Source organism: Diceros bicornis, chromosome 8 (assembly GCF_020826845.1).
Source record: "Diceros bicornis minor isolate mBicDic1 chromosome 8, mDicBic1.mat.cur, whole genome shotgun sequence".
Classification (NCBI taxonomy): Eukaryota; Metazoa; Chordata; class Mammalia; order Perissodactyla; family Rhinocerotidae; genus Diceros; species Diceros bicornis.
In genome coordinates, this window is record NC_080747.1 from 471240 (window position 1) to 487411 (window position 16172).

Genomic DNA, 16172 nt, shown 5'->3' on the forward strand with positions numbered 1-16172 from the left:
AGCCTCAGGTTTCCTCAGGGTGGACTCTCCTCCTGCCCTCACCGTGAGCCTGACCCAGTGAGATGACCATACTCAGCTTTTTGACAAGTTTTAGTTAACTGCAACACAAAGGATTATAATTAACCCATAAGCCTCTTTTCCAACCCGGTGTGGTCCTGACTACGGGGGTGAGGAGGGAGCACACTGCTCTCCTTGGCTGAGTGGGGGCGACTCACCCACCTGGTGGGGAGACATCAGCACAAAACTCCTCCCTGGCGACAGATTCATGGCGAGCACGGCATCCATGAGTCGCGCACCATGTGACAGGATCGTGTGGGAGGCAACCCATAACCAGGGTGCAGGGACTGATCTGCACCGAGAGGCCTGACCCACTCCCACCTGCCCAAGAGCTGCCGTCAGAAAGCCCAGCAGGGAGCCAGCAAGAGGGTGTTCACTTTACTGCAACCGCGTTTTAAGGAAGTTTGAAGAACAGTCATGGTTCAAACATATCACGTATATGCTGCCCCCGATAATCAGAAAAATACTTTATTCAATTGTATTAATTACTCCATCAAGAAAAAACATACGATTACATTTACTGCCCATCGTCTGTGTGCTGGGGGGCTGGCTGAAGACCCGAGAACTGAAGAGCTGAGAAGACCCGCCTGGGCGGGGGCGTGCTCATCTCTCGTGCGGCTGCCCGGGGAGGCTGGCAGACCCTGCGGGAGCATCACAGTCACGATCCACAACGTACACACAGTGAACACTGTTGAATTCTCATCTACTAAGAGAAGCTCAGAAACACAATCCCAAGAACATTCAAAGGTTCGAGTCTGCTCTTGTCACATGTGTGGAGTTTTCTCAAATGCACTTTCCCGAGAGAAACGCTGGCTTGTCAGGGAGCACACTTGCCTAAGTGCTGTCTCTGCAGCAGCCCTGAGATGCTGATGGGCTGCCGGGGCGCCGGAGCCCGGGAGCCCCCGAGGCTGGGCGAGGCCCCTCGTCCCGCTCTGCCTGGTCCCTGAGGGGCTGGAGTGTGGGACGGTCCCTTGCAGGGGATCTGCAGTGGTGGAATCCTGGCAGTAAATTCAACAAACACAAAATCAGCAACGCTTCAAATGTCTTTGGCAACATAATTCAAGTATTGACTATTTCTTAGTCTTAAAGGCCACGTGTTGATTCAAACACGTGTTCTGAGTGCCTAGGATGAGCGAGGCTGCGCTGCGCTGGGGGCAGGCAGCCCTGTGAGAGCAGCTGTCTGTGCGGCACCCGCCAGGCACCAGGCAGCCTCGTGGCACCTCCCCTGGGCTGTGATGACCGTGAGCAGGGTCCAGTGCCTATCATCAGCGGACCCTCCCCGACCCTCCTCTGTGCTGATGCTGGCAGGAGGCAGGAGCTTGAAGCAGCGGGCACCAGGCGGTGGGGGCCCGGCTCCCGGGGGGTTCGGGTGACGAGAGGGTCACAGCCCTGTCACTGGAGCAGCTCTGGTCCAGGAGGCGGGTGGGGATGCTGTGTGAAGCAAGGGGCAGCGGGCACACAGACACAGCTCTGGGGGAGCTGGGGGGGATGCTGGAGGCCAGTGGCTGGACTGCCCGTCGGCATCAGGAGCCATGGAGGGGCTTTAGGTCAGGGGGTAAGAGAGAGAGACCGCCTGGACTTCGAGCACGTGTAGGATGGCCCGAGGGCACTTCAGGTGGTGGAGACAGTGGGCCCAACGTCTGAGGGGCTAGTCGACTTGGGGAGGGGGGACGGCAGCCTCAGCTGCTCCTGTAAGCAAAGCGTTAGTGGCACACAGCCTGCCCACTCACCCACTCACGAAAGTGCCCACCCCTGCCCCTCACAGAAACGTCCACCACCCCCGGCCTGTTCCGGTGATAGAATTTCGTGCAGCCGTTAAGTGGCTCTTTTAGAGTTTTCAGTAACAGGACAGCTGCCTAAGTTATACTTTAGCTTAAAAAAAGCAAAACATAAAGTGGTCTACACAATAACTCTCACTGAGAACATGCAGAAATGGGGTTAGAAAGCATCATTTCTAGTGAGTTGGATGCTGAGAAGTCTCGTTTCTCAGTTCCCACGCCGTCCAGGAGCGCGTGAGGGACGCTACCTGAGAGCCTGTGACACGCTGCTGTGACCTGGCGTCAGGCCAAGGTGCTGAGAGCCGCGGTGGGAGACGCTGCCTGCAGGAGACAGATCAAAACGTGAACGCCACACTGCTCCAAGGGCAGAGAAAATCACACCCGCGGCACGCTCTGCCCTGTCCCCCACCACGAGACCAGGCGAGCCCGCCCCGTCCCCACCTCGCCTGTCCCCACCGCACCCATCCCCGCACAGCCCCCCATGCTCTTCCCAACTCGGCAGAGGCATCCCCATGACGGAGGGTGAACGCCCTGCGTTTCAAGATTCAAACCGTCCCAACCACCGAGTGGTCTCATGTTAAGACCTGGGAGCGGACGCTCGGGCCAGCTGAGTTCCAGCTGACACCAAGCCCTGGGCTGTGGCCTCCACCTCCACTGCCTGCGGGCTCGGCAAGTGAGGGGCGCCCCTGGTATGCAGAAGGCACTCACCACCCGCCTGGACGCAGGCACTCCCCCACTCTAAGGTCTTGGCTCTGGGCACTCTGAGAACCACGGGACTCTTCCCTAAGAGACCTGGGTGTCGGTGCCAGGACTATCGCTGGTCCCCACTCAACTGCCAGGTTTACACACCGCCTGACTCTCTCAGCGCTGAAACCTTCCAGGTTAATAAGAAACTTCTCTTAAACGTGCAAGCGGTCCCTAGTATGCTTTAGTCACATCAGAGGGCAAATTTGTACAGATTGCTCTTTTTTAATACCTGAATTCCTTTGTATCCAAATTTCCGAGAATTCAGACATAAAGCGGGAAAGAAGGAAGACAGCACTTAAGTTAGGCTCCCTATGTGTCCTTTCATGTTACCCCTTCCTCACTGAAGAACCTGGATCAGAGAGGGTGAGTGCCTTTCCCAAGGCTGCACAGCACCAAGTGGCCAATGGGGGTCTGGTCTCTTTGCCCCTGGGCTGTGTGGACGGTGGGAGGACACTGCCCTCTGGTGGCACCGAGGCACTCCTCAGAGTCTGCAGGTGACCCTAGGAAGACCCCGAGACGCTGAGACGCTGAGAACCAGGGAGGCAAACTGTCTCGGCAGGCTGTGCTAATCCTGCTTTTTACTGTCTGCATTTTATGATAGTTTGACGTCCTGGGGTGCCTGCCCCTTCCAGGGCCAGCTAACCCCCAGAGACAGTAAACCATCTGGCTGCGAGCGAGCCTCTAACACGAACACCAACCACTCCAGAGCCCGCTCTGAACCACCTCCTCTGCCTGGCTTCCACTCTGCCCTAATCACCTGAGGGGTATCAGATGTGGGGCCCCTGCACCCCAGAGACCGCTAAAATGACTCAAACCGCCAACCCCAAACCTGCTGGCCTGGCCCGCCACCTCACCCGTTCCTTCCTGTGAAAACACAATCACAGCTCCTGCCCGTGCTTCGCCCTCACTGCCACCTCCTGTGTGGCCCTGTGCGCGTGCCCGCCTCCTGCTTCTAGGGCCCTGTGAGCATGAACTTCCCGGCAGGCCCCTCCTGGTCTGCTGGCCTTGCCACACCAGATTTCAAACAAACCCAGCCACAGGTAACACACAGGCAGAATCACGAGTGACGCGGCAGGCTCCTTCTGTTCTGATTCCATGCTCGCACCACCACGGCCAGTTCCAAGTTTCTTCTTTACTCTTGACAGTAATTTGTGGAAATAACTGTTATCAACAGAGACGCGGAAAATGAGGCTCCAAGAGACCAACAACTCAGAGGGGCCGTGTGGGCAGCACCTTGAGGGCCAGGTGTACCCTCAGGCTCTGACAGAACCACTTGGCATGGCAGAGTCTGTTCTAAAGAGCAGTAAATCAGTGAGCTGCTGGAGGAAGGCGCAGCAGCCAAGGAGACACAAAACCATTCGAGAGCCACACAAGAACTCAAGAGCACGGCAGCACCGGGCAGGGCCAGAGAGGACGTCCTTGGGTCCTGAGGACGCCCCGTGCTTCAGCTCAATTAAAAACCGGTGGCCTGGGTGATGCTCTGTTACAAGACACCTCCCAGTCAGCCCTGATTTCTGTTCAAGAAAGCAATGTTATTTAATACATTTTAGAAAGATTTTCGTTTGAAAAATTTAAATTAGAAACATCTTGAGAGCCAGCCCTTAAGGTCTAGTGGTTCAAGTTCGGCGCTGTCACTGCTTCGGTGGCCTGGGTTTGCTTCCCAGTCACGGAACCACACCATCCATCTGTCAGTAGCCATGCTGTGACAGCTCACATAGAAGAACTATAAGGACTTACAACTAGGATATACACCCATGCACTGGGGCTTTGGGGAGGGAACTAAAAAAAGAGAAAGATTGGCAACAGATGTTAACTCAGGGCAAATCTTTCCTGCAAAGAAAACGGGGAAAAAAAAAGAAATTAAAAAAAAAAACAACAACAAAAAAATTTGACATTTAAAGAGGGTAAGTTTCATTATCTGGAATATGGAAAAACTCATTGCCCTGTCATGACAGATAAACAAGGCTCTGCTGTTATGCAGATGAGACAATTCACCTCAAAAAGCAATCACTACTGTATGATGCTGAGAGGTAAGATACCCAGAAACGCTGTTAAATGAAACGGCCACGTGAGCATCGTCATAGGACGTGAAACTGGACAAAACTGTCTGGTGGACTGCCTGTCACCCTGGAGGAGTGGGACACCGCACCAAGTCTGTAAACTCACACGAGTGTTTGCTGAGAAGGGGCTTCTGGCTTCTGGAGTCGAAATCAGTGAACCATCTCTATAAGACCGAGTATAAAACTGGACAAAATTATAAAAACAACTGTTCTCAGAAATCAACGGCATCTACCCTTAGACACCGCTGTGGCCTGAGTGGGAAGAGGGCTTCCTTGCCTGGGGCTGGTGAGAGGGCAGCTGCACCAGTGTGGGGCAGCTGGGGACCAGCGGCGTTGCTTCCTGAGGGGCAGCCCTAAGCAGGAGGAGAAAGCACCCTACCAGTGGTGAATCTGCAGCAAATGGGGGGGCCACAGCATTGCCGGCCTGTAGCCATGACCAGGCAGAGCAGAGACTCACCGGGAATCGAATGCGGAGACTCTGGAGACCAGAGCGCCAGAGAAAGGCTGTACACCACGTAACCCTGGCTGACGGAAAAACACACGCGTGTGCAGGGAAACCCAGAGTGCCTGGGAAAGTGGTCAGGAGCAACTGGAGAGCTGGTTCCCAGCACATGCAGCTCGTCAGCAGAAGAGTCAAGAGAGTCTTGAGAAAGAAGGACAAAGTCGGAGGACTCACTTCACAATTTCAAAAACTACTCCAAAGCTATAGTGAGGGAAAGACAAAGAGAAAAGCAGCCCATCACACAGAAAGCCGAGGCCTACGGCTGACGTCTCAACAGAGATGAAGGAGGCCAGAGGCAGCAGAACAACCACGCAGAGGGCTGAAAACGGTCCACCAGGAGTCCCACGTCCAGGGAAATGACCCTCCGGAATGAGGACAAACTAAAGACATCCAGAGGTGGGCAAACGCTGAGACAACTCATGCTGGCCGCCCTGCCCTGCAGTAAGAAGGTGCTTCAGGCTGGAAGGGGGTGACAGACGACAGTAACGTGAACCCACAGGAAGGAGGGAGGAGCACAGGGATGGTAAAAACGGGACGACTGTGAAGAACACGTGTGGTCTTGTTTCCTCTCGTGATCTCCAAGAAGCGTGAGTTTGTTCATAAGAAGTAGTTACAACACTGTATTGTTGGGTTCACGACACATACAAATGCTATATACAACATATATCAGGATATCACACGTAAATAAAATATCACAAACTAGGGGAGGAGATGGAACTATGCTGGAGCAACGCTGCTGCATGTCACCAGAACTAAGTCAGTTTTCACCTCAAGCAGATTAGAAGGTGCATATTGTGATCCCTAAGGCAACCACTAAGAAAATAACACAACACATTGCAAAATATCAACACAGGAATCAAACGTGTCTCAGTCTGCTTGGGCTGCCATAAGAGACCACCACAGACTGGGGCTTAAGCAACAGACATTTCATTCTCACAGTCCTGGAGGCTGGTGGCCCGAGATCAAGGTGCTGGCTGAGTCGGTGGCTGGTGAGGGCTCACTTCCCAGCTTGCAGAGAGCTGCCTTCTTGCTGTGTCCTCACGGAGAGCATGAGCTCGTGAGCTCTCTGGTGTCTCTTCTTATAAGGACACTAACCCTACCAGATTAGGCCCCTACCCTTATGACCTCATTTACCTCCCAGAGGCCCTATTTCCAAACATAGTCACACCGGGGGTCAGGGCTTCAATATGTGAATTTTGAGGGGACACAACTCAGTCTATAACAAAATGGTACACTAAAAATATTTAATGCAAAAGAAGGAAATTAAGGAGCCAGCCCTGACGGCCTAGTTGTTAAAGTTCGGTGCTCTCACCGCTTGGGCAGCCCGGTTTCAGTTCCCAGGCTTGGAACCACCCCACTCATCTGTCAGTAGCCATGCTGTGGCAGCAACTCACATAGAAAAACTAGAAGAACCTTCAACTGAAATATACAACTATGCACTGGGGCTTTGGGGAGCAGAGGAGAAAAAAAAAAAAGAGAGAGAGAGAGGAAGATTGGCAACAGACGTTAGCTCAGAGTGAATCTTTCCCAGCAAAAAAACAAAAAAAAAAGATCCTATTTGTCAATGTGGCCAGACGATGGATCACTTAAAACAAAAAAAACCCCAAGTCGTACATAAAACAAATAGGAAAAAGGCAGACACAAATCCAAACATATTAACAACTATATTAACTGTCAATGGACTGAACACTCCAATCAAAAGGCAGAGATTACAAGAATGGATTAAACAAAAAAAAAAGCAAGATCTAACCACATATTGTCTACAAGAGGCACACTTTGGAATCAAAGACACAAACAGGTTGAAAACAAAAGGATGTAAAAAGACATATCACGCAAACTACAACTGATCTGAAAATTAAAGAAAATTTCACCATCAAAAATACTTAGGTATAAATTTATCAATAAAGTATTAGACTTGTATACTGAAAACTACAAAAGATACCTTAGACAAATTAAAGAGTTAATAAATGGAGAGATAGATATGTCATGTCTATGAATCGAAAGACTCAAAATTGTTAAGATAGCAATTCTCCCCTAAACTGATGTACAGATTCAATACAATTCCTATCAAAATCCCAGGCTTTTTTGGTAGAATTTGACAAATGGATTTTAAAATTTACATGGAAATGCAAATGACCTAGAATAGCCAAAATTACTTTGGTCAATCAAGAACAGAGTTAGAGGGCTTACACTGTCGGACTTCCAAACGTCCTATAAAGCGAAGTAATCAAGACAGTGTATTTACGAAAGGACAGACTATATTGGCCAATAGAACAGAATAGAAAGTCCAGAACAAAATCTTGACACTTATGGTCAATTGATTAATTTCAATTTTGGACTGTTTGTTGTTAGTACAGTCATGTGTCACTTAATGATGGGGACATGTTCTGAGAAATGCACCATTAGGCAATTTCGTCATCATGTGAACATCATAGAGTGTACTTACACGTAGATGTTTTGCAGATGGTTTTGTAGACAGTATAGCCTACTACACACCTAGGCTATATGGTACTACTCTACGGGAACACCATTGCATACATGGTCCGTCATTGACTGAAAGGTCGTTATGCGGCGCATGTCTGTATATAGAATTACAATTGATTTTTGCATATGGATCTTGCATCCTGTAATGTTACCAACCTTGTTTATGGTTGCTAGTAGTATTCTTACAGATTCTTTATGATTTTCTACCTACAAGATCATGCTGTCTACACGTCTTCCTTTCCAATCTGTGTGCCTTTTTTTCTTGCCTCACTGCCCTGGCTAGAACCTCCAGCACAGAGGCGGAGAGAAGTGGTACATGTGGGCATCCTGGCCTTGTTCCTGGTGTCGAGAGACAACATTCAATCTTCCAACATTATGATGGCGGCTGCAGGTTTTCCATAGATGCCCTTTATCAGATTGAGGAAGTTCCCTTCTACGGCATGTTTCTCGAGAGTTTCTGCCATGAATAGTTGTAGAATTTTGTCAATTTTTTCTCTTGAAAATACCTTATGTTTTTAGGTCCTTTACTAACACAGTTTTTTATATTAACTGATCTTCAGATGTCAAATAACCTTGAATTCCTGGGATAAACCCCACTTGGTGATGGTATATAACCTTTTTCATATGCTGCTAGATTTGATTACATTGTATCTTTTTAAAGAATTTTGCATCCATATTCATGTGGAATACTGCTCATTTTTCTTTCTTGTGTTGTCTTTGGCTTTGTTACTAAGATATTACTGATCTCATAAAATGCACTGGGAAGCGTTTGATCTTCTCCTATTCTCTGAAAAAGTTCACATAGGATTGGTATTAGTTCTTCTTTAAATGTTTCATAGAATTCACCCACGAAGCCATTGGGAAACAGGCTTTTCTTTGTGGAAAGATTTAGAAAGCACTAATTCAGTTTCTTTACTTGATAGAGATCTATCCAGATTTACTTCTTCTTCTTGAGGTATTTTTGCTAATTTCTGTCTTTCTAGGAATTTGTCGATTTCATGTAAATCGTCTATGTTGTTGGCATAGAGTTGTTCATAATATTCCCTTATAATTCCTTTAATATCTGTAGGGTACGTAGTGATGTCCCCTTTCATTCCTGATACTGGTAATTTGTGTTCTTTCATTCTTGGTCAGTCTAAGTAAAAGTTTACCAATTTTGTTAATATTTTCAAAAGACAAACTTGAGGTTTCACTGATTTTCTCTATTGTTTTTGTTTTCATAGATTTCTACTCTGTTCTCTTGTAGCTTCCTAAGGTGGAAGCTTAGATGACTGATTTTAAATCTCCTTCCCTTCCAATGTATTTGAAGCCATACATTTCCATCTAAGCATTGCTTTATCTGCATCCTATAAATTTTGATGTTGTATTTTTTCATTCAGCTCAAAATATTTTTTGACGTTACTTGTGATTTTGTCTTTGATCCATAAGTTAGCTAGAATTGTGTTGTTTAATTTCCAAATATTCATTTTATTCTCAGATTTTTCTTCTGTTGCTGATTTCCAACTTAATTCCATTGTGGTCTGAAAATACACTTTGTATGATTACAATCCTTTTAAACGTATTGGGACTTGTTTTATGTCCTAGTATATGATCTATTTTGGAGAATGTTCCATTTGCACTCGAAAAGAATGTGTATTCTGCTGTTGTTGGGTGGGGTCTATATTTGTCAGATAAGTCAATTGGGATAGTAGTGTTGTTCAAGTCGCCTATCTTATTATTATTTGTCTAACTGTTATATCAATTATTGAGCATGGGCGATTGAAATATCCAAATCATAATTGTTGAATTAACTATTTCGTTTTTTAATTGTCAGTTTTTGCCTCATGTATTTTAGGGCTTTCTTTTTTGGTGTGTCTACACTAATAATTGTTATGTCTTCCTGATATATTGACCCTTTTATCATCATGAAATGCCCCTCTTTGTCTCCAGTAATATTTCTTATCTCAAAACCTCCTGTCTGACATGAAAACAGCCACTCCAGCTCAGTATTGGTTACTGTGTGCTTGATATGTTTTTTTCTATAATTTTTCTTTCAACCTATTTGTATCTTTGAATCTAAAGTGTATCTCCTGTAGAGAGCATCTAGTTGGGTCTTTCTCTCTTAGCAGTCTGCTTTTTTACTAGAGCACCTGGTGCACTCACGTTTAGTTTCTGTCAACAGGCCAGGTCTGCGCCCCTCTGCTGTTGTTTCCTAGTGCCTCATACCTTGCTTGCTCCTGCTCCCCTTTGCATCTTTCCTTGTCTAGCTGTCCTATCAATCTCTGAGGGCACTGAGAGATCTAAAACTGAATTGTCTGTTTCTTTTTTTTTTTAATCAATTGTACCCACATGGCCACAGTTCTTCCAAACAACCACGACTTGCTAATATTTTCACAAGAACACTGTCACATGGGTCCAGTTTTCAAAGGAAAATAATATATAGCCTTTGTTCTAGGCATTTTATACTAGAGTTGGGCACACATCATTTTGACTACCTGCTTCAGAAAGTACTTAGATACTGTCTGACCTTGACATGAGACAATCAAACTGTTGCTGATGCTTTTTTGACTTTTCGACAATTAAAAGTAACCTCATACCACTGGATCGGTCTTCTGCCATTCAATGATATGGCATATATACACACCACACACAAATATATAGATAAGATGGATAGATACATATGTAGTTGTTATGAACTGTGTGAAATAAATTTATTTCCAGCTATGGGTTGTTTGGAAAAAGATCGATATGATACATCTACATTATAAGTAAATGAAAATGAATGCAACCTCTTGGTTGTCTGTGAGCCTGGTTTTCTGTGTGGCTTCTAGAATTGCATCTCTGACACCTGCAACATGTATTAGACAATTGTCTATTTCTTCTTTCCATTTTGTCAGTTTTTGCTTGTATGTCTGCTCTGTTGTTACATGTGTATACATTATAATTGTTGTGTCTTCCTGACACAGTAACCCTTTATTGTTATGAGATCTTCTTCCCTGTCTCCAGAAACATTCTTTGTCCTAAAGTCTCTTCTGTCTGATAGTGACATCCTGCTCTAGCTCTCATCTAGTTACTGTCTGCATTGTATTATTTCCATCCTTTTACTTTGAACTTATTTGTGTTGAATTTAAAGCATGTCTCTTGTAGAGAGCGTGTAGTTGCATACGGCTTTATCTAGTCTGAAAATCTCTGCCTTCTGATTGGCGTGTTTAGTCTATTTATGTTTAATATAAGCATTGATACGAAGTGATTTACATCTGTTGTTTTGCTATTTATTTCTGGATGCCTCATGTCTTTTTCCTTTAGTCTGCCTTTATTGCCTTCTTGTGTGTTAAATGATTTTTTTTTTTTTTTGGTGAGGAAGATTAGCCCTGAGCTAATATCCGTTGCCAATCCTCCTCTTTTTGCTGAGGAAGATTGGTCCTGGGCTAACATCCGTGCCCACCTTCCTCTACCTTATATGGGATGCCTCCACAGCATGGCTTGACAAGCGGTATGTCAGTCCTCACCCGGGATCCAAACCTGCAAACCCCGGGCCGCTGAAGTGTAGCATGCAAACTTAACCACTACGCCACCAGGCCGGCCCCATATACTTTTTAATGTAGTATTTTAATTTAATAATGTAATGTGATGCAATAATGTAATATTTTAATTCCTCTTGATTTTTAAACTGTATTTTTGGAGTTATATTTGTTGTGGTTACTTTAAACTAAACAAGTCTAATTCTAGTTAATACAGACTTAATTCTAGTGAAATGCAGCACCTCTGCCCCAACACAGCTCCATTTCCTTCCCCTCCTCTGTGCTTACTGTGGTATATGTTACAGCTATTTCTTATAACCCAACAAAAATTGCTTTGCTTCAACAACCTTATGTTTTGTTCAGCAGTGGAGACAGAATAAGAATGTAGTGTCTTATACTCACCTACGTGCTCACCCTCTGATGCTCTTTGTTCCTTCCAGAGGAGTCAGGTACCATCAGTGTAAACATCTTCCTTTAGCATTTCTTTTAGGGCAGGTCTGTTAGCAAGGAACTGTTTTTCTTACTCTGTGAATATCTTTTTTTGTGAGGAACATCAGCCCTGAGCTAACATCCATGCCAATCCTCCTCTTTTTGCCGAGGAAAACCGGCCCTGAGCTAACATCTGTGCCCATCTTCCTCCACTTTATATGGGACACTGCTGCAGCATTGCTTGACAAGTGGTGCGTCGGTACGCCCCGGGGATCCAAACCCCAGGCCGCTGCAGCGGAGCACGCCCACTTAACCGCTACGCCACAGTGCTGGCCCCATGTGAATATCTTTATTTTATCTTGTTTTTTTTTTGTTTTTTTTTTTGTGAGGAAGATCAGCCCTGAGCTAACATTCGATACCAATCCTCCTCTTTTTGCTGAGGAAGACTGGCCCTGGGCTAACATCCGTGCCCATCTTTCTCTACTTTATATGGGACGCCACCAGAGCATGGCTTGACAAGTGGTGTGTCGGTGTGTGTCTGGGATATGAACCTGCGAACCCCGGGCTCCGAACCTGCGAACCCCGGGCTGCTGAAACAGAGTGCATCAACTTAACTGCCGTGCCACCAGGCCGGCCCCTTATCTTCATTTTTAAAGGAGAATTCTACTGGACACGGAATTTTTGGTTGGTATTTTTTAAAAGCATTTTGCTGGGCTGGCCCCGTGGCTTAGCGGTTAAGTGCGCGCGCTCCACTACTGGCGGCCCGGGTTTGGATCCCAGGCGTGCACCAATGCACCGCTTCTCCGGCCATGCTGAGGCCGCGTCCCACATACAGCAACTAGAAGGATGTGCAACTATCACATAAAACTATCTACTGGGGCTTTGGGGAAAAAAATAAAAGGAGAAGGATTGGCAATAGATGTTAGCTCAGAGCCGGTCTTCCTCAGCAAAAAGAGGAGGATTAGCATGGATGTTAGCTCAGGGCTGATCTTCCTCACAAAAAAAAAAAAAAGAAAAGAAAAAAAAATAAAAATGAAAATTTAACTATTTACCCTGTCTCAATCCTTCCAAAGAAAAAAATAAATAAAAAAATAAAAGCATTTTGCATATGACCAAATCTGGGAGAATGTGAGTAAAGAATACAACCCGTTGAATAAAACAGCAATCTATGAATCTATATTGCTATAAATGAACGAATGCATCATAAATCAGATAAAAGGGAAAGCTCTTCCTTACAGCAGCATGCTAGCTAATACACACAGAAGGACCCGTGGATGCAGAGAGATTACTGTGTGGCAGTCATCAGAGTGGTGGTGACCACTGGGGGGAAGGCTGCATGAAAAACAGACAATCAGCTTCCACAGGACACTCACCACAGCAGGACACGGCGCTAGCTTGGAAAACTGACAGAACACCAGTGCAGCCAGGTGACGAGGTGGATGTCCCCACGTTGTGACGGGGCGACTTTGTGTGCCCTGACCTGATGTGCCAAGACGAGCAGCAGCATTTCTGGGGCGTTCCTGCCAGGAGAGCTTGGTCTGGTCTCATGAGGAAACAAGCACCAGACAAGCCAGCTCACGGGTCATCTTTTAGAATTTAAGGTCTATATTCTTTAAAAGTGTTGAGGACAGAAAAGACAGGGAAGGTGGGAGGGTCTGTTCCAGCCTGGAGGAGACTGAAGAGGCATTACAACCAGACACAGCGTGTCTTTACACGGGACTGTGGACAGAGAGGAGAAGGAGGTTCCTGCCGCGACGGCCGATGGACCGAGCTGTGTCAATGCTCAGCGTGCCTGGGCTGCGGGCAGTTCTGCAGAGGAGGCCCCCTGTCTTTTAGGGGGGCGGGGCACCATGTCTGCAACACGCTCTCAGGGGCTCAGAGAAACCCCAACGGTAACAGAGAAGGATAAAATCTGGCACAACGTTCACAGTGGGGAGTCCAGGTGACGAGAACAGGGGAGTTTTTATACTGTTTTACCATATTTCAGTGTGCTTGAAATATTTTCAAAATAAATTATAGAAATACCAAGTAGGACAGTCATCTTACAACATATCTCTCTCAAAATATATTCCAAAGAATTTGGAAAAAGGTAAACATTAAAAACTAAAATAAAATAATTTGGGTATGGAAAAAACCTATCTAAGCATAAAAACCTATGAAATAAAAAAGATAATAGCAACAGATTTGAGAACATAAAAATGTTAAGTATCTAAAATGCAAAAAGTCAAATACAAAATTAAAAAGCAAATTGGGTAAAAGGTCATACCCTTCATATTGAGGGTTCCACGCACACGAAGGGAAAATGGAAAAACAGACAACTCATAGACAAATCACAAGATGACTAAAATGAAAACGCTCAGAAGCATCGACAGTCACAGAAACGAGGCCCTTTCCCTTCAGACTAGAAAGGAGGCACCACAGACACACAGGGTGCAGGAAGCACGTGGGGCGACCCTTGTAACTTGTCGATACTTATCAACACACAGGGGGTCTCTGTGTTCCCTGTGACCTTCTGGAAACATTGCTGGGGACAGAGTCCAGTGAGGACAAATGTCCTTGCACAAGCCCCCGACACCCCGACAGTGAGGTTGGCAGGAGGAGAGGTGGCAAAGGTGTTCCAGGCCAAGAGCACACTGGAGCAGGGCGGTGGGGTGCATGCCAGCCAGACCTCCGGCTTCTGTATGGAGAAGGAGGACGTGGCGGTTTAAGAAGCTCCTGTTCGCTCACACACTGCTGGCCTCCAACCTCAGTTCCGAAAAGATAATGGGAACAGTGAAGTCTGGGCCACAGACAGAAGAATGGCCGGGGCGTGGGCAGCACCAGGGCACGTGAGGGCAGCTCATCGGCAGGCAAGGCCGTGGGCCTCACAGGACGCTCCCAACCAAGGGAGGAGCACGACAAGAACCCGCAGCCCAGGAGAAATGCCATTTGCATCACCAAAGAAATGACATCAATAGGCAGCTGAGCAGGACTTGAGCACAAGCATCACCAGCACTCCTCAAGGTGTGACAGGTGCTCCATCCATGTGGGCAAGCCAGCTAAAGAGTGACACATCAGATCACTGCAACAGAAACTGAACGCTGGAGGGGTGTCGGAGCTGCACCCGCCAGCCACACAACAGGACCGAGGTGGGAAGCGTGAAAGAAGAGGGCCGGGACGGATGACAGGGCTCCGGCAGCAGAGGCAGGGAGGGGGACGGGAGCATGAAGACCTGAAGGAGGCCCGAGTGGGATGAGCACCCATGCCAGGCACCTCCCAGCCAGCAGACACCCCAAAGCGTCCAGAGGCAAAGGCACAGCACCGCAGACATGGGAGGACAGGCTGCTCCTCAAGGCTGGGAGCGGTGGAGCCGCCACCCCCAAGCGCTGGAGGATGAGGAGCCTGAGCCAGGGGCTCCCAGGCACCTGCACTCGCTCAGGTGTGAGGTGGAGCCAAAGGCTCCAGACAAGACGGCGCATCTCAGGGCTTCTCTGGAGCAATTATCCTACATCAGCTTCAGCAAGAAAAGTGAATCTAAGAAGCAAGATGGCAGCAGCAATGACGAGAAAGAAAACAGAAGAGCTCAGGATTAAGAATAAAGCACTCACCATGAATGTAAACGTTTCCATGATGACACTGAGACTAATTTCACGGCATCAGCTGGGTGTTTGGTGAGGGAGGGACACGGGGGCGGAGAGGGCGTGGGGGCGAGGGCACAGGGGGTGAGCCAGAATGGAGGTGACAGGGGGGCCGGGGCCAGGAGGACTCACACTGACCCCAGGGGGGAGGGGCCTGAACCAGCGGGGGGGCCGGCGCTCACTTCAGAAACCAACCGGAGACTCCAACAGTTATCAGTAAGCCAGCCCCGTGATACAACTTTTGTCCAAACCCAGGAGGAGATACGAGAGCGGTTTTCTTCTGTGACTTGTTGAATGGTGCTCACAGAGGTGTCCCTGAACAGACCCAGGAGCTGCACCGTTTTGGGAGCACGCAGCCGCCCAAGATGACTTCGCTGAAGGCCAGACTCACACGGCTAAGCTAGGACGGCTGTGACTCGCTGTCCCTTCAGGGGAACGTGTTAAGCCCGCGAGGTGACCTGAGGCAGTGATGGGACGTGCACTCACCCATGCGCCCATCCTGAGGTGGACTAATCAGGGAGATCCTCGGCGGGCCAGCTGCTACCTGAGGCTAGAACACAAAGAGAGAACAAGTGATAACACTCCTAAGCCGCCACTCGCGAGAGCAAGAACCTCCTCGTGAATCAGGAACACAGCTCCTTGGTCTTGATCAGCCTGACAAACTCCTGGCTGACCTGGTTTCCACTCATTCCCTGCGAGGAGGGCAACACAGGAAATCCCCCTGTCCCAGCGGGGCTCACAGCAGTGATGGGTGGAGGACGCACCGGGTGCTGTAAGAATTTCGGCAGAGAGACAAAGTAAACAAAGTTCTTGGCTGTCATTAGAAATTTTGAAATCCTAAGTAAATCCTCATTTTGGTTGCATACTTTTGTCACCTTGAAATCCAGATGTTGACGACTGTTGTTGGCAGGGAGCTGTGTGTGTGCAAGGCCCTGCTCTAGGCTGGGCACCCACATCAGGTCCACCAAGCGGTGTCGCCATCCCTGACTCCCCAAGAG

General features: G+C 47.6%; 1 protein-coding gene across 1 annotated transcript in view; it reads right to left on the reverse strand.

Moving 5' to 3' along the window:
* Nucleotides 1–820: 820 nt before the first annotated feature.
* RNF212 (ring finger protein 212) overlaps nucleotides 821–16172 on the reverse strand; it is a 41975-nt gene continuing 26623 nt past the window's right edge. Inside the window, exons 9-11 of the mRNA XM_058546359.1 lie at nucleotides 15661–15724; nucleotides 2084–2156; nucleotides 821–1055 (exon numbers count right to left, since the gene is read on the reverse strand). Of these exons, the coding sequence (XP_058402342.1) occupies nucleotides 875–1055; nucleotides 2084–2156; nucleotides 15661–15724 (318 nt within the window). The 3' untranslated portion in view covers nucleotides 821–874. The remainder of the gene's footprint in view (nucleotides 1056–2083; nucleotides 2157–15660; nucleotides 15725–16172) is intronic.